The sequence below is a fragment of the Bufo bufo genome, chromosome 6 (genome assembly GCF_905171765.1).
Source record: "Bufo bufo chromosome 6, aBufBuf1.1, whole genome shotgun sequence".
Taxonomy (NCBI): domain Eukaryota; kingdom Metazoa; phylum Chordata; class Amphibia; order Anura; family Bufonidae; genus Bufo; species Bufo bufo.
The window spans coordinates 153,849,900-153,868,037 of record NC_053394.1 but is presented as its reverse complement, the minus strand read 5'-3'; the positions used below and the strand labels follow the sequence as shown (position 1 = coordinate 153,868,037).

The 18,138-nt window shown below is 43.0% G+C and overlaps 1 protein-coding gene across 3 annotated transcripts in view; it reads left to right on the top strand.

Moving 5' to 3' along the window:
- SULF2 (sulfatase 2) overlaps positions 1-18,138 on the top strand; it is a 115,912-nt gene that overhangs the window by 77,443 nt on the left and 20,331 nt on the right. For all 3 annotated transcript variants that reach the window (XM_040434883.1, XM_040434884.1, XM_040434885.1), the window contains 14 exons: positions 1,700-1,939; positions 5,399-5,550; positions 6,768-6,937; positions 8,155-8,305; positions 10,811-10,986; positions 11,306-11,434; positions 12,018-12,074; positions 12,260-12,389; positions 13,141-13,351; positions 13,862-14,096; positions 14,179-14,275; positions 14,738-14,832; positions 15,002-15,064; positions 15,141-15,310. In XM_040434883.1, coding sequence (XP_040290817.1) covers positions 1,700-1,939; positions 5,399-5,550; positions 6,768-6,937; positions 8,155-8,305; positions 10,811-10,986; positions 11,306-11,434; positions 12,018-12,074; positions 12,260-12,389; positions 13,141-13,351; positions 13,862-14,096; positions 14,179-14,275; positions 14,738-14,832; positions 15,002-15,064; positions 15,141-15,310 — 2,076 coding nt within the window. The remainder of the gene's footprint in view (positions 1-1,699; positions 1,940-5,398; positions 5,551-6,767; positions 6,938-8,154; positions 8,306-10,810; positions 10,987-11,305; positions 11,435-12,017; positions 12,075-12,259; positions 12,390-13,140; positions 13,352-13,861; positions 14,097-14,178; positions 14,276-14,737; positions 14,833-15,001; positions 15,065-15,140; positions 15,311-18,138) is intronic.

The window sequence follows — 18,138 nt, the reverse complement described above, 5'->3', positions numbered from 1 at the left end:
TTTGTAGTCTGAGTGCGAGCAAAAAACGGGGCCATGCCGGTCCTCACCCCGAAATATCGCAGCTTGGTGCAGAGGTTGTAATGTGAAAGCAGAGACCTCAAATCCTTCATTTAAGAAATCCTCTGCTTTCCTGATCCGGAATTATGTCTTGTACTCCAGTCACATACAGAATTGTATTATTAGTATAACACTGGTCTTGTATTGTTATTTCAGTATTATAGTAATAGTCTTTTATTATTACGGTGGTAATATAGCACCAGTCTTATATTATACTAGTAGTATAACACTGTTCCTGTATTATTATGGAACTATTATTGCACCAGTCCTGTATTATTATAGTCGTATTATAGCACTCGTACTGTATTATACTATTATTATAGCACTGGTCCTGTATTATACTATTATTATAGCACTGTTACTGTATTTTTATAGTAGTATAGCACTAGTCCTTTATTATAGTAGTATTAGAGCACTATTCCTGTATTATTATAGTAGTATTATAGCACTATTCCTGTATTTTTATAGTAGTATTATAGCACTATTCCTGTATTATTACAGTAGTATTATAGCATTGTTCCTGTATTATTATAGCAGTTAATGTAATGCTCCTGTATCATTATTATTTATTATTATTATTATTATAATAGTATTATAGCATTGGTCCTCCTGTATTACATTTGTTTTATAGATCTGGTCCTTTTTTATTATTATTATTATTATTATTATTATTATTATTATTATAATAGCATTGATTCTATATTATTAAATAGTTTTCTAGAATTGGTCCTGTATTATTATATTGGTATTATAGCACCAGGCTTGTAATATAGTAGTATTATAGTTCCGTTCCTGTTATTACAGTAGTATTATAGCACAGGCTTGTATTATTATATTATAACATTGGTCCTCTATTATTACATTTGTTTTATAGCACCACTAGTCCTGTATTATTAATAGTATTATAGCATCAGGCCTATAATATAGTAGTATGATGGTCACGGGCCTGTATTATTACAGTAGTATTTTAGCATTGGTCCAGTATTATTAGATTAGTTTTATAGCACCATTATTACATAGCTTTATAGCAGCTCTGGTTCTGTATTATTACAATAGTATTATAGAGCACTAGACCTGTATTATTATAGTAGTATGATCGCTCTAGTTCTGTATTACAGAAGTATTATAGCACTGGTCCTGTATTGTTATAGTACTTTAGCATTGGTCCTATTTTATTACATACGTTTATTAGCTCTGGTCCTGTATTATTACAGTAGTTTTATAACAGTGGTCCTATATTATAAAAGGTATTTTAGCTTTTGTCCTATATTACATTAGTATTACAGCAGCAGTCCTGTATTATAGCAGTATTATAACTGTGGTGCTGTATTATTATACTAGTGTTAGTGTTGGTCCTGTATTATTACAGTCATTTTATAGCTCCTGTATTATTATAGCAGTATTAGAACTCTGGAGCTGTCTTATTATACTAGTATTATAGTGTTGGTCCTGTATTGTTATAATAGTTTTATAGCTCCTGTCCATTATTATTATTATTATTATTAATATATTAGTATTTTAGCATCAGTCATGTATGATTATAGTAATGTTATTGCCACAGGTATTATTAATGTAGCTGTATACATCTGGTCCTGTAATGTGAGATGCAGGCTGCTGAGCTTGGTTTCTCTTTTCCTACCAGGTTCCATGTCTGTGATGAACAAGACGAAGCGCATCATGGAGCAGGGAGGGACGCACTTTATAAACGCCTTTGTTACTACGCCCATGTGCTGCCCATCCCGCTCCTCCATCCTGACAGGAAAGTATGTCCACAACCATAACACCTACACCAACAACGAGAACTGTTCATCACCATCATGGCAAGCACAGCACGAGCCGCACACATTTGCCGTGTACCTGAACAACACCGGCTACAGAACAGGTGAGCGCGCCGTTGGCGGCGCATTGTGGTCAGTGTGTCTTATAAGTCAGGACTCTGCTACAGGTGTCTGGACTTCTTATCGAGAGGACGGTTACTACAAAGCTTGTACTGGCACCCTTTATCTCATGGGACAGGGCGAGGGGTCGGTAAGCTCTTTAGCTGCATCATTCTTCCACCATGTGCTGAGCAGACCGGACAATAATATCACTGCGATTAACCCTGTGCGGTCATGTGATAACTGTGATTATTAAATGACCGGTCTATTGTTCTGTACATGAAGCTTAATCATGGTATAACGGTAGAGTATATGTGGCAGAAAGCACAAATACTTCTCCCACCTTTTTATTACAGTATATGAGTGCAGACAACCCTCCATAAACATGTCCAGGGTATCAGGGCAGGTAACATCAGGTCTGTACAGGTTTGCAGTCTTTGAATGTCTCGGATCGGGTGAAATTAATATTTTCGCCCCATCCTTTTGCTCTCCAGGGATATAGAAGTGTCTGGCAGTGGCTTTCTCTGTTCTCCCCATTGAATAGAAGCATGTTTTTGGGGAAGCCGAGAGGTAGACAGGAGAGATGGCAGCTATTGAATGTGTATGGCCAGCTTTAGATAGTGATGAAGCTCCATTGTCATAGGGCTGCAGCCACCCTTGTGTCACTCAGATCTGCCTCCCCTTTTATCCGCTGTCACCTTGTTATTACATGGTGAACGTGCCGGAGGGTGGCGTCTTCTCATTTGTATCGGTGTATGCGGCAGTCTCCACGTTAGCATGGTCGCCTTCTAGCATTTATCACGGAAGTATAGAAAAAATAAAATTATTCACAGATGAGAGACTCCACGGCTGCTGATAAGTCGCTGGCAGCTCTATTGCGTCTTTAATGGGCGTAAATGGCAGCAAATTAACACCTCTAATTGTGTTTTTATCCAGGGAGGGGGATTATTCTAATCAGCTGCCAACAAGTCAGAGATAACAGCGGTCCTGGCGCCATCGCCTTCTGATATCACACACACACACCAGGCTGCGCCCCTTCCCCCCATAATTCTGGGTTGCCCCTCCAGAGTTATGGCAGCTACAGGTGCAGGATCCAAGCAGTGGCCAATGTCATTGCTGGACCGTGCAAGAGCTGCAAAGAATCTGGAGGAAGTTTCTGGGAAATGTCTGTGTCTCTCCTCCATGTTTTATTGATGAGGCTGCAGGAGAACAATAAGGAATGTTCCCCATCCCCCGCTGCGCCCGCTCCACCATCTGCACCCACTCTGTCTGATCCACAATGTGTCAATTTCTTTGCTAATTGGAGTCAGTGAAACAAAATCTAAAAGAACAAAAAAAATCACATTAACAACAAATCGGAAGCAACAGAGAAGCGAGCATCGGGGAGAACCTGAATCCCAATAATGAGACCCTGACCATGTGACCTTATACAAAAAATGTGCTTGATCTGTCCCCTGTATATGTCCCAGGAGCCCCCTGCTGCACTGGTCCTAATGAGATAAGGCTACTTTCACACTTGCGGCAGAGAGATCCGGCAGGCAGTTCCGTCGCCGGAACTGCCTGCCGGATCAGGCAAAATGTATGCTAACTGATGGCAATAGTAAGACTGATCAGGATCCTGATCAGTCTTAAAAATGCCTGATCAGTCGAAAAAATGCATTGAAATGCCGGATCCGTCTTTCCGGTGTCATCCGGCAAAAACGGATCCGGCATTTATTTTTTCACCTTTTTTTCAGTCTGCGCATGCGCATACCGGAACGACGGATCCGGCATTCCGGTATTCTGAATGCCGGATCCGGCACTAATACATTCCTATGGGAAAAAATGCCTGATCCGGCGTTCAGGCAAGTCTTCAGTTTTTTTAGCCGGAGATAAAACCGTAGCATGCTACGGTTTTATCTTTTGCCTGATCAGTCAAAACGACTGAACTGAAGACATACTGATGCAAACTGAACGGATTACTCTCCATTCAGAATGCATGGGGACATACCTGATCAGTTCTTTTCCGGTATAGAGCCCCTGTGACGGAACTCTATGCCGGAAAAGAACAACGCAAGTGTGAAAGTAGCCTAATGTATCAAACAAGACTTAGATACCTGGCTCAACAGACAGTATCAACTATGGTAAGCTTAGATACAGCAATGCAGCAGATATGATCACACACAATAGACTTAGATACAACAGTGCAGCAGACAGGTTCACACACAATAGGCTTAGACAGCATCTCAGCAGATAGTATCACACGCTATAGGATTAGATACAGCAGTTCAGTAGACTGTTTCACACACAGTAGGACTAGATACAGTATTCAGCACAGAGTATAACATACGATAGGCTTGGATACAGTGGCTCAGCAGTTTTCCACACAATAGGATTAGATACAGCAGTTCAGCAGACAGATTTGCTCAGGATAGGCTTAGATACATCAGCTCCGCAGACAGTATAACACATAGGTTTAGATACAGTGGTTCAGCAGACTGTTTCACATAAATAGGTTTAGATACCCAAGGGAAGATTTATCAAACTGGTGTAAAGTAGAACTGGCTTAGTTGCCCGTAACAACCAATTGGATTCCACCTTTCATTTCCCAAATTTGCTGCGAAAAATGAAAGGTGGAATCTGGTTGCTATGGACAACTAGGCCAGTTCTACTTTACACCATTTTGATAAATCTCCCCCACAGTTTCACACATAATAGGCTTAGATACAGCAGACAGTTATCACACATGATAGGCCTAGATACAGTGGCTCAGCAAACAGTATCACATATCATAGATTTAGCTACAGTATCCACTATGATAAGCTTAGATACAGCAGCACAGCAGATAGGATCGCACACAATAGGATTAGATATAGCAGTTCAGCAGACTGGTTTGCTCACAAGGCTTAGATGCAGCAGACGGTATCACACATGATGGGCCTAGATACAGTGTCACACATGATAGGTGTAGCTACAGCTGATGGCATTACACAATAGGATAAGGTACAGCTGCTCAGTGTACAGTATCACACATGACACTAGCTCAACAGTGTCGCACATCATTTTTCGTACAGAGGCTTTGCAGACAGTATCCCATGATAGGATTGGATACAGCGGCTCACCAGAAAGTATTACACACGATAGGATAAGATACATAGTTCAAGAGATGGTATCACATGTGATAGGATAAAATACAGCAGCTCTGCAGACAGTATCACACGTATTAGTATTAGATGCAGTTGCTCAGCAGATGGTATCACATGTAATAGGCTTAGATACAGCTACTCAGCAGACAGTATCTCACACAGTCGAATTAGATACCTGTCTCTCAATACTGGTCACTTGCGACATGTGATGACCTCCCTAAGGCTCATTGTAGGTGACATCGGTGACGCTCGGACACACACAACCTGCAGCTTGAGCAGAACACAGGTGTCCTTGTTCTAGTCTTATGACTTCATCTATTCCTCCGTCTTGTGTTTCAGCTTTCTTTGGCAAGTACCTTAATGAATATAACGGCTCATACGTCCCTCCGGGCTGGAAGGAGTGGGTCGGACTGGTGAAGAATTCTCGCTTCTACAACTATACCCTCTGCCGAAATGGAGCGAAAGAGAAACATGGATATGATTACTACAAGGTGAGCACAATCCTCTGGTGCCGTCTGAGCTCTGGGGTCTGAATGGGTCAACTTAGACATTGAATGGACTCATTCCCATCCAGATTCAGCAGGACTAGGGTCTTCTCAGGTGTACATTCACATAGATCTTGGGGGGGGGGGGGGGTGGAGTTAAGAATTGAGATTGTAGGTGTATCTTCTAGACTCTGGCATAACTTCTCATTATACAGAAGACTAGACAATGGTCCTTAAAGGGGTTGTCCCAGCTCTGCCTTTCAGTGTAGCTTCACTGCTAGGAGAGGTATGGAACAACAGAGCGCCAGCTGCTTGCCCATTTATGTAACTCCACCTCCCCGGCACTTATTGTGGGCTATTTCCATCACAGCCATGGAAGGACAACCTCTTAAATATTACCAGGAAGGACATCACCTTCTCTAGCATGTCCTGAGTAATGTCCACAGCAAGAACATTATTACATGACCTTGATTTGTGGTACCCTTCATCTCAATGATGTGGCACTTGGAGTAAGCACAGTGCAGAGGGTGGGATGTACAAACATTAAGTATTAGACACCCCCATGCTTCTAGTGATAGTTGGGAGGGAAGCGTTCCCTCCCGGCAATCGGCAGATAACTATCAGGAGACACTGCTGCCATTACATGCACAGATCTCCTCTGCAGCATGGGGAGGAGCGATCATTATGCCATCGCTCATCCCCAAGCAGGACAGTGGTGTGCCGGCAGCAGATCGCTATTATACAGATCGATCTGCCGCCGGCAAATCCAGATCTTTCATCATGCCGAAAGATCTGGACTGCCAGACGTGCCTGACGAACAAGTGTTTGCTCATTCATCCAGCATTTAGAGGCAGCATTAGATTGCCGGATGTTCGCTAACAAGAGTTCATCGCAACGCTTGTTAGCGATATCGGTCAGAAAATTTGGTAGTCTAATATACCGTATAATATACCCAGAAAAGTGGACAATCAGTTTGGCCACCATGACCCTCAGGGTTAACTCTTGCATCACTAAACAGGCAAGCCAGAAAAAGCTGGCCGATAACCCACGTCTGAGCTGCAATGGAGGTTGTATTGGTCATTACCCACCTTTCTTGGAGATGGATAAGAAAAGGCTGAATAGAATTTAAGGAGACTTATTTTTGGGGTAAATGTTCTGCTGCAGGTCTCGGGGTCATGGATCCGGTGGGTGAGTGTCATTCATCATGTTTTTTCTCCCTGTAGGATTATCTAACAGACCTCATCACAAACAACAGCATCAACTTCTTCCGCACCTCCAAGAAAATGTACCCCCACCGACCAGTGCTGATGGTGCTGAGCCACGCGGCCCCCCACGGTCCTGAAGACTCTGCACCCCAGTATTCCAACATGTTCTCCAATGCTTCCCAGCACATGTGAGTAATAGGAGGGATCTATTCTATATGTTCATAAATAGAATGGCAGAAGCGCAGTGAAGACTGACACTCAATACTGGGCAAGTTACTATAGTGCACAGGATGCTAGATACTATCGTGCGGCATGACTTCAAACTTTTCACTATTAAGCAGGCTGACATTATATATGTGCAAATGTCACCTGAATTTAACTACTCTATTCTTTTTTTTTTTTTTTTGTGTGCCCCCGTTTTTGTGCAATTATAACTTTTATAATATGCTAATTAGCCTCTTGCACCTGCTCCTAGAGGCTCCGTTCACCCACCTCCTTCCACTCCCTTCTACTCTTGATTGACAGGGCCAGGCCAGCTTTGGTCTCCGCCTGCCGGCCTTGTCTGCCGGGGAAATATCGCTCCTGCGCCGTCACATTCAGTATTCGGCGCAGTGAGGGAAGGACGCTCGCCGGCTTCCTCACTGTGATGTATTCGGCGCAGGCGCAGTGAGGCAGCCGATAAGTGTCCTTCCCTCATTGCGCCCCGAATAAAGAACGGGACGGAGCAGGCGCAAGATTTCCCCGGCAGATAGGGCCGGCAGGAGGAGACCAACGCTGGCCTGGCCCTGTCAATCAAGAGTAGAAGGGAGTGTGACATTTGCACATGTATAATGTCAGCCTGTTTAATAGTGAAAAGTGTGGTGACAGAAACCCTTTAAATCTATAGATGAATGTGTGATAGTGGTGGTGCAGCATTATGTTCAGGTTATGGCGGTTGCTGTCGATTTATACACCACACTGTAAGCTTAGAGTGTCAGTCCAGTAGATTATCAGTTTATCAGAATTGCCCAGCTTTTGCAATCTCTATTTATACCACTAGAACATGCTATGAATCACATTCCTGTGATTCTCCTGGATGCGGTGGAAAAATTGTGACGCTGAGGTGCCACCCACTTATTCATCACTTCATATACTTGGAAAAAGGTGGCACAGCAGTTTCATAAGTATGGCTCTCGACCCGAACATTAAATCTGGCATCATTACCTTGATTAGTCTGTCCCAGTGCTGCTTGGTGAGCTGGGAATTGGAGGGGGTAGCACACATGATCCACCCAGGGTGCTGTATCATTTTTTATAAACTATAAAATAAATCTGTTGTCGGGGACAAGTCATTGGGTCTTTTACTTACTCCTCTCCCGTGATGTCCTAATTCCTTCTGGTGGACTGTATACGGTTTTGTCTTTCAGAACGCCGAGCTACAACTACGCCCCGAATCCAGACAAGCACTGGATCATGAGGTACACTGGCCCCATGATGCCCATCCACATGGAGTTCACCAACTTGCTGCAGCGCCGGCGACTACAGACCCTGATGTCCGTGGAAGACTCTATGGAGAAGGTGTGGTGACAGCAGATGACCCACAGCTGCTGACCTCCTCCTACTCACACAGCTGAGTGTTTGTTACAATGTATCCGGTCACATAAGATGCATCAGCCTGGAGTCCAGCACAGGAAAGAAATTTGTGCTGCTGCCTTGTCTATACTGATACATAGTAACAAAACAGGCACGTACAAATAAACATATTAACCGTCGGGTAACACCTTTTTGTATTCAGACCAAGTGTAGTCTCTATGGGTTCATCTTTTGTTCCATGCAGGAGTAATGTCGATACATGAATGCAAGGTGTCCCCACCACATACCTCACATGATGCTTTGGGGAGCTCTTTTGTGAGTAACGGGAGCTCTCTAAAATGTCATGTGGAGAGACATTCTGGTGCAGTAGAGTGAAGCTCTCTAAGGGCTCATTCAGACAGCCGTATGCTGTCCGCAAAAATGCGGATCTGTTTTTTGCGGACAGCTCAGCATGTCCGCAAAAAAACGGATTGCATTCCGTTTTTTTACTGATCCATAGACTTCAATAGGGCCATGTCCTGATTTTCACGGACAAGTATAGGACATGTTTAATTTTTTTGCTGAGCCGTGCAGTGGAAGAAAAGGGCCCCATAGAACTGAATGGGACAGCATCTAATCCGCAAAAAAGGATCCGCATTTTTGCGGACAGCATACAGCCGTCTGAATGAGCCCTAATAGTGGGTTTTCTCTTACTCTTTGTTCTGTGTTGAAGGCTCCTAACAAAACCTCCATCACAGATTCCATTAAAAATGCCATGAGAAATCCAGTTATTGTCAGAGAGGTCACTTGGGCTCCATTTGTGTCCGTCATGTAACAGATCCGGCTCTTATTTTAGGTATTCGACACCTACAATGGAATAGAACAATGCAAAAAAACAATGCAGATGTGAAAGAAGCCTTACGACTGTATTAGACTGGCAGTGTAATCAGGCTTACAAGTCATTGTTTGCTGGCGGCAGATTGTGCTGTCTAATCACGATCTGCTGCCGGCAAACAAGAAGTCAGTATGGGGACGAGTGATTGCATAATCGATTGCACCACTGCATGTAAAAGCAGTGGTCTCCTCCACTAACGAGCAGGCTATTGCTGTGAAGAAACACTTCCCTTCTGACAATCTCCTGCAAAATCTTTTAAAGTAATAGGGCCCTTAGATTTATTAGCTGCTGCACTGGGGTATTTGTTTTTTTAGCCTTAGATTGTCAGTAACAATCTTTTCATTAGCCGACATCAGAGTTCTTTAAAAGGATGAGAACTTGTAGCACAGAGTCTGTATATGGATAAGTCCAGATTATGTTTTTTCTGCTCTGTAATCTGTATGCTATTGTTTTCAACAGGAATCCATGCTGACGCTCATACAGCTGTGGATTATTCCACATGGTTTGAAATCCTCGTCAAGAAGGAACATGCCCATTCTTGACCGGGAAACCCTATCTGGTATCAACACACAGACTAGCCCCATTGTAATGTGCGGCAGTGCAAACTGGAAATCCACAGCAGAAATCCAAGTGTCAGCCCTGGCTTTCTGTCATGGATTTCCTGTCTGATTCCTCCACACAACCTTAGAGGCGTGGAGACATACCCGAAGAGTGTCACGTTCATGTGGTTTCTATCTTCTCTGTACTGATAATCACCTGGACACCTATTCCTGTTTATCAATCTCTAGATCACTGATCCCTATGATCTCAGAGATCCCACACTAGGAATACTGTGACCGTTTGGGCCCCTTACAATGATCCCACTATTATTGGATGGTGGGAGGTGCCATTGTCTCTTAGTGTTTAAAACCTCCAATCCCGGAGCATTCACTATAGCATTGCATTTATTTACCCTGTACTGATCTGAGGAGGCATGTCTCCAATCACTTACAAAGCGGCAGTCTGTCTGCTCTTACATACTATCTTGTACTCCAGCCACATCCAGAGCTGCACTCACAGTTCTAGTTACATTATCTTTTATATGCGAGTCATATACAGAGATTCAGTTCAGTCAGTCTGCTGTTACATCATGTCTTATACACTTACAGTTGTGTCATTACATTATGTCTTATACTCTTTATATCCAGAACTGTGTTTACAGTGTTGCTAGTTGCTCTTGGAATTAGCAAGCAGTTTATTTGCACGTTATTCTCGGTTATGTGACCTTATAGCTTCATTATGAATGTGTAATTATCTGAGCTCCTGCCCTGCTGTCTGGTAACAGCAATCCAGAAGAATTATGGTATAAGACATAATGTAACAGCAGAATTAAGATTGCAGCTCTGGATGTGACTTATAATCAGTTCAAAATAATTTGCTTATTTAATGTTACATGCAGACTTATTTTTTGAAGCGTGTATAATTCAGTGTATTTAACTTCTTATTTCATGAATGCTGCATGTTTGTTTAAGATTTTACTCTGATTTCTCCATTTCTATTGCTGCAGCTCTGGATGTGACTGGAGGTGGATGAGGGGAGGGGTGTATGTGGAGATAACGGTGATTGTGGTCTTCTAGATCTATGACCTGCTGGTGGAGCTGGGTGAGCTGGACAACACGTACATCATTTACACGGCTGACCATGGCTACCACATTGGCCAGTTTGGCCTTGTGAAGGGAAAGTCCATGCCGTACGAGTTTGACATCCGGGTGCCATTTTATATTCGTGGACCAAATGTGGATGCAGGTTCCCTGTGAGTCCTTCTCTTCTTCATAGCCTGACATAAACCCCCCACATTTCCAACAGAGCGCCACAGCAGACACTTTCCTCCACAGACACTGAACCAGCAGGGGGCAGCAGTCTGACAGATGTGACAGGAGTATAGGATATGATAGAACAGCAGAATTGTGACTTCATCTCTGGATATAACTGAAGTATAAGGCTTGATGTAACCGCAGAATTGTCATTGGAATATAGGACATGATGTCACAGCAGATTAGCGAATGTAGATTTGGATGTAACGGCAGCATAATAAAGCCCCTGATCTTTCCTGTCTTTGCATTCATCTGCAGGAACCCACACATTGTGCTTAATATTGATCTCGCCCCAACCATCATGGACATTGCTGGACTGGACATTCCTGCAGACATGGACGGGAAGTCAATACTAAAGCTACTAGACACGGAGAAACCAGTGAATAGGTGAGGGCTCCATGAGATGCCGAATATTCAGACATGACATATTTTACAAGATAAATGTTCATGGGGAGCGGCACCGGAGAACACACAATATATTCAGTAATCCCAGTTACATTTCCATGTCTTGTGCGAGGACACAGATCCGCCTGGATCAAAGGTTCATATGATTCATGCGATGATGGTAACCATGACAACGCACTGAGGAACCTGCACAAGCGGCACAGGAGATGTTAATTAGCCTCTTTTCTGGCGCCGCTGCTCCCTCTGACTGGTTCTCCCTTAAGGTCCCCTTTCTGAGTCTATCTGTGCGCTGGATGTCACGGGTGCCCCGGCAGAAAGCTCTACCATATAATCTTCTGTATAAATGGCGTCCATCGCGGCTGCACATGTTCCTTTCTTGGCGTCTGCTCTTTGTTTATTTGGGTGTATTTTATTTTATTTTATTTTTTCTTATGAAAAAGATGTCGGCACTGCCAGGCAGCTACAGCTCACACTCTTAAACCAGAAACAGAAAATCAAGGTGGTGCTCTACACTGAATAGATATCCAGTATTCTGGTAGTTTTAATTTTTTTTCTCCTCTTCCAGGTTCCAAGTTCAGAAAAAAGTTAAAGTCTGGAGAGATTCGTTTCTTGTGGAGCGCGGGTGAGTGCTGCTGCATTCCATAAGGGAGGGTAACACTGATTCTGTAGAGGGGAATATACAAAGTCATTTTTGACACAGATAATATAGAATCTGCACATGTTATCTGTTGGGACCTGGATCTATGTGCCGTCCTCATCAATCATTGTGTAAATACTGATTATTAACTTCCACTGTCCATATTGTAGGAAATTGCTGCATAAGAGAGAAACCGATAAGATGGATGCTCAGGAGGAGAACTTTTTGCCCAAGTATGAGCGCGTCAAAGACTTGTGTCAGCGAGCGGAGTATCAGACAGCCTGTGAGCAGCTGGGGCAGGTGAGTACAGACCAAGAGCAGTGCCAGCTCAGCAGTGGCATCTAGTGGTCGCAACTCACATTACCCAGCCCAGATCTGTGTAAAAGAAGGATGGATAAAAATAAGAGTCTTAAATCTTCTACATAGCTCCCAGCTGTATAGAAACAGCAAAATATGAGCCAACCTCCAAACATTGACTGTTGTGTGTGTATATATAGAGGGACCTGATTAATATATGCTGCTTCCTGTACCTACAAATATTTAGCACTCAATTGGCGATCATTTCCTACTGACATGGGAGAACACTGCTAACCTCCTAAAGAGCAGAGCTCATTTATGTATGCAGTTACTACACCAGCAGAATAGTGAGTGCAGCTCTGGGGTATGATACAGGATGAAACTCGTGATCAGTACAGGATAAGTAATGTATGTACACAGTGACTCCACCAACAAAATAGTGAGTGCAGCTCTGGAGTATAATATAGGATGGAACTCGGGATCACTACAGGATATGTAATTTATGTACACAGTGACTCCACCAGCAGAACAGTGAGTGCAGCTCTGGATTATAATATACATGGTAACATGGGATCATTAAAATCTAAGTTATGTATATGGAGGTTGTATCTGTAGGTCAGACCCGTCATACAGGTAAATATCTTATTAGTCATGTGATGTTATAACACGGACAGAGCCTGGCTTCTGCCTCATGCTTTTTAAGGTTACTCCTGTCTATTGACTTTTTTCTTGTTCTTGTTTGTACTGTCCTCAGAAATGGCAGTGCGTGGAGGATCCCACCGGAAAGCTTCGGCTGCATAAGTGTAAGCGGGTGGCTGGTCTGTCTGCAGCCCCTGACAGCAAGAAGATCTCCCCAAATCTTATGAGCAGTTATTACAATGCGGACAGTGATGAATGCGACTGTGATGCCATCAGCTACAAGATCTCTCCACTTGGCCGCCGCAAGAAGCTGCTGTCCAAGAAAAGTTAGTCCTGGAGCAGCAGATTGTGTCTATGTAATTTTTATGGGGGACCAATAAGCATGGGATTTCCATGTCACATTTGAGGCCTGTGCTACTTCCAGGTTTTACTCTTGTGCATGAAAAATCCAAACAAGTAATATTACTCAGAATCCTCTGCATCTGGAGGAGACTTCAAAGCTACTTAGTCCTCTTCCTTAATACCCATTTTTTTGGACTGAGATAATAAAACAAAGTAACTTATTTGGGTAGTGGAGCAAAGGACGTTCAAATCTGGTTTGCCCTAACACATACAGTGCACATCATGGACAATCACAGGAAGCTTCCTGTATGTGTCACACAGGTTGGAGATGGAGACAGTGGTGCTGTGTTGTGTCCTTGCACCATCTAGTGGCCATTTTTTTATATTACAGAAGATGAACATGATTCATACAGTACATGCTCCTCTGACTGCACAGGGAGCCATCTTACTTCATTACATTCCTTATTAACCTTATTCCCTCCTTGTTCTTGCAGAATACAAGACCAGTTATCTGAGAAACCGTTCCGTCCGCTCGGTGTCCGGTGATGTCCTTAGTATGTACATAGAGCAGGAATACGAGCCGGTTCTAAGAAAGAATTTAACCAAGTGGCAGCTCCCTGAGCTGGACAATGATGATGATGAGGAGGATAAGGACACTGACAACTTCAGTGGGACTGGAGAGATCACAAATGAACTGTTTGTGCCCAGTGCCGTTAAAGTGACTCATAGGTGAGAGGTTAGGGGCTAGTGAAGCGGCAGCTGTAGTTATTGTTGGGTGGTCCCACTGTAAAATGTCCTGTCCCATACACAGGTGCCACATTCTTCCTAATGACACAGTGCAGTGCGACCTGGACCTCTACAAGTCTCTGCAGGCTTGGAAGGATCACAAGCTGCACGTTGATCATGAGGTAAGAACAGCAATAATTCATAGACTACAGTCTCCGTCCAGTTAGCTGTGGTGCCTTGCAGCACTGGGGTCCCTGATTCGAATCTGACCAGGGACAACATATATAACTCAGGATCAGTACAGGCTTAGTAATGTGTGTACACAGTGATTCTACCAGCAGAATAGCGAGTGCAGCTCTGGAGTATAATACAGGTTGTAACTAAGGATCATTGCAGGATAAGTAATCTATGTACACAGTGACACCACCAGCTGAATAGTGAGTGCAGCTCTGGGGTATAATACAGTATATAAGATCAGTACAGGATAAGTAATGTAAATAGACATGAAATATATTTTTATTATGGGTGAACATGCGTGTGACATTGAGGGATTCAGAACATAGGCATTCCGGATGGGGTTTAGCTATGTAGCGATTAGCACCCTCCCCTACAGCAGTAATGACCATCTCATGATTATGTTATAGATTGAAACATTACAGAATAAGATCAAGAACCTGAGAGAGGTCAGAGGTCATCTGAAAAAAAGGCGACCAGAGGACTGTGACTGCAGCAAGATAAGGTATCTCCTTCTGGCAGAGCAGCCTAAACATGTAGTGTTTCCTGAGGTCCTGAATTCTTCGGAGCATTTGGGTCATGCGCCTGCATTGTTCATCAGCATCCTACAGAATACAGAGTTAGAGGTTGCATGTGTATATGATTGTTTATAGCCACGTTTCTATCTCTTCCAGTTATCACTTCAAACATAAGAAGGGGAAGCTGAAGAGCGGGGGAACCCTCATGCATCCCTACAAGTGAGTGCACACAGAGACTGCCTGTAAGGTATGTAGTTGGTGAATCCTGGATCCTGACCATGAAGTTTGTACCCAGGAAATCACTGAAAGAACATGACAAGATATGGCTCCTGCGGGACCAGAGACGCAAGAAGAAGCTGCGCAAACTGCTGAAGAGGCTGAGGAACAATGACACATGCAGCATGCCGGGCCTCACCTGCTTCACCCATGACAACCAGCACTGGCAGACCGCCCCCTTCTGGACATGTAAGGTTTCATTACCAGGTGTAGGCAGTAAGGTATGAGCCATCAGTATGGAGTCCAGAACAGGAGAGAGATTTGTGCTGCTGTTGTGTTTAACTGATGATCAGGAACATCCTGCACTCCATACTGTGGTATAAAATATAAAAGCTTCAGTCCTTACTTCATTACATCAGCATGGATACAGTCTTCAATACTGTCTCTCGTTTCGATCAAAAAGATCTTAGTCATAGCAATAGCATAGTTCCTGATCATCTATCCTTGAGTTCTCCATCTTGTTCCCATGCACCTAACTGATGGCTGTCTGAGAACCAGGTGAGCTGACTGTATATTGTGTTATTTTTTTCATCTATGTTGTGTTTAAGGCTGGGTTAACATCACGTTTTTGCCATCCATTTAACGTATACAAAAAACGTATGCGTTAACAGATGCCTAAGTTCCATTGTAAAAAAATAAAATAAAAAAAAGTAAACATTAATGTGTTTTTTAACAGAATCTGCAAGATAGAAAACAGAAAAATGTGGTATGCTACGCTTTTGTATCCTTCACCCCCCCCTCCCAATGTATATGTTAAACGGATGGCAAAAACGTAATGTGAACCCAACCCTTAATCACCAAGAATTGTCTCCATTAATACATTGTAACAAACCCACAGCTGTAAGGGCTGGACTAGATTAGGTTATTTTTTTTCATCCTCTGATTGTAAACAATTGTTCCCTCACCTCACTGCTGTCCCACTTTTGGTGTCAAATCCTCTATGTAGGAAGTACAACATGCCCCTTAAAAAATGTATTTTGAAACACTTATCTGATGTCACCAACCCTAACTACAGGAATATTTCTAGTGCATCTAAACAGTTCATAACAGCGCACACCAGCTCAGTTAATGATTTTGAGAGATTTGCTACTGATTCAAGGTAGATAACAGAGCACGCCTGTCACATCACACAGAGGCGTTCTAGATTTTCCAACTGAATACTGGCTCACTCCATGGGCTTAACCTTAAAAGGGAGATTATATAAGAAAACTTTTATAAACTTTTATAGAGTAGGACTGATATCCATATGACCACTGCTACTTAATAGTTAAGATATGTTGCATAAGCTAGGTCCACATTCACACGTGACATCTGAACTGTGATTTTTACTTGATTTCACTGCCAACTAACCGTTTAGATATGTTGCATTATCTAAGCCTATGTTCACACATGACTTACCTATATAGGTTAGGATTGATACCTATCTGATCATTGCCAATCAATAGCTAAGGCTTATATTACAGGTGCAGATCAGGCAGACGATTGTCGGTAGGGAAGCGTTCCTTCCCGGCAATCGCCTGCTGATTAGCGGAGGAGAGAGCTAATATTACATGCAGTAATTGTAGCACTTCACTAATGCCATCACTCTTTCCTATATTAAATCGTTGTTTGCTGGCAACAGATCATGAATAGACGGCATGATCTGCTGCCGGCAAGAAATGATTTTTAAACCTGCTGAAAAATCTCTATTGCCGGATGAACGAGCATTTACTCCTTCATCAGGTAATTGGTGGCAGGATTACTCTGCCAGATCATCACTAACGAGCTTTCCTACACCCGCTTTTGCCACTCAATAGCTAATGTGTTGTATAACCTAAGTGCATGTTCACACGACACCTGAACTGTGATTTCTACTTGATGATCTTTTCATGTTATATAGGTTAGGACTGATGTCTATCTGACCACTGCCCTGAATTGTGATTTATGCTTGGTTCTACTGCCACCTAAAAGTAAAGATATATTGTTTAACCTTTTTTCTACCACCACACAACTAATGTTGTGGCAGTAGGCTCTTAACCGTAACCCAATGTATAAAAGCGTTGGGTTATATTGCGATATGCCAACGTTGCAGATCGTTGTAACTGTGCTGTCATTTGACAGCTGCACTCACAGTGAGGATCTTGGAGACCAACAAAAGCGGTCTCTCTGCGTGGCATCGTTGTAGCAGTGTAATAGTAGCAGGGGGGCACACTTCTTGATGTGACAGCGACCCCTGCTGGCTCTCAAATTAACTGTGAGTGAGCAGTCTGTGAAATAACCCCTTCCCGCCTGTGTTTAATGGAAGTTAAAAAATATTAACATACATCAGTGTTAGGCTACATGCACACGACTGTTCTGTTTTTTGCGGTCCGGACATGTTTTTTGCGGTAGGACATGTTATATTTTTTTTTGTGGGGTCACGGAACGGAGCAACGGATGTGGACAGTCTATGGGGTTATTCAGACAGCATATATATTTTTTATGGCCAGTGAATAACGGCGGTCAAAAAAATGGAACGTTTTTTACTTTGTCTGTTTTCACTGACCGACAGTCCCCCATACAATTGAAGAGGACCGTTTTTAATGTCCATTTCTCAGAAAGGCATCAGTGAAAGTCAGTTAAAAACAGTCCTGTGAATGTAGCCTTAGGTATTTTAAAACGTATTGCTATGAATAAGGACACAGTGGGGTTCGTTAACCAAGACCCGTGTTTCCCTCCCCCTGCGCTGCCGGAGTATTCTGGCTAATTTATGACGAGGCGTGCATATTGTCATAAATTAGGCGCTCCTCCAGCAGTCTGTGCATCAGGCGTAAAAATGACTCCAGCCCCTTCCACACTTTTTGCCAGCATTCCAGCATTTACATTTGTTTCTAGGAGTAAATTTCGGTGAATCTGTTGGGGCTGAAGTCTTTGCTCTGGCCCCCACCACTTAATTGAAACTCTAAGTGTCGAACACGACGCAAAAACACCTGTGCGATCTTGTCACATGAGCGTTTAAAAGATGCAAAAATACAAATGCTAATTTTTTTTTTTTTTAC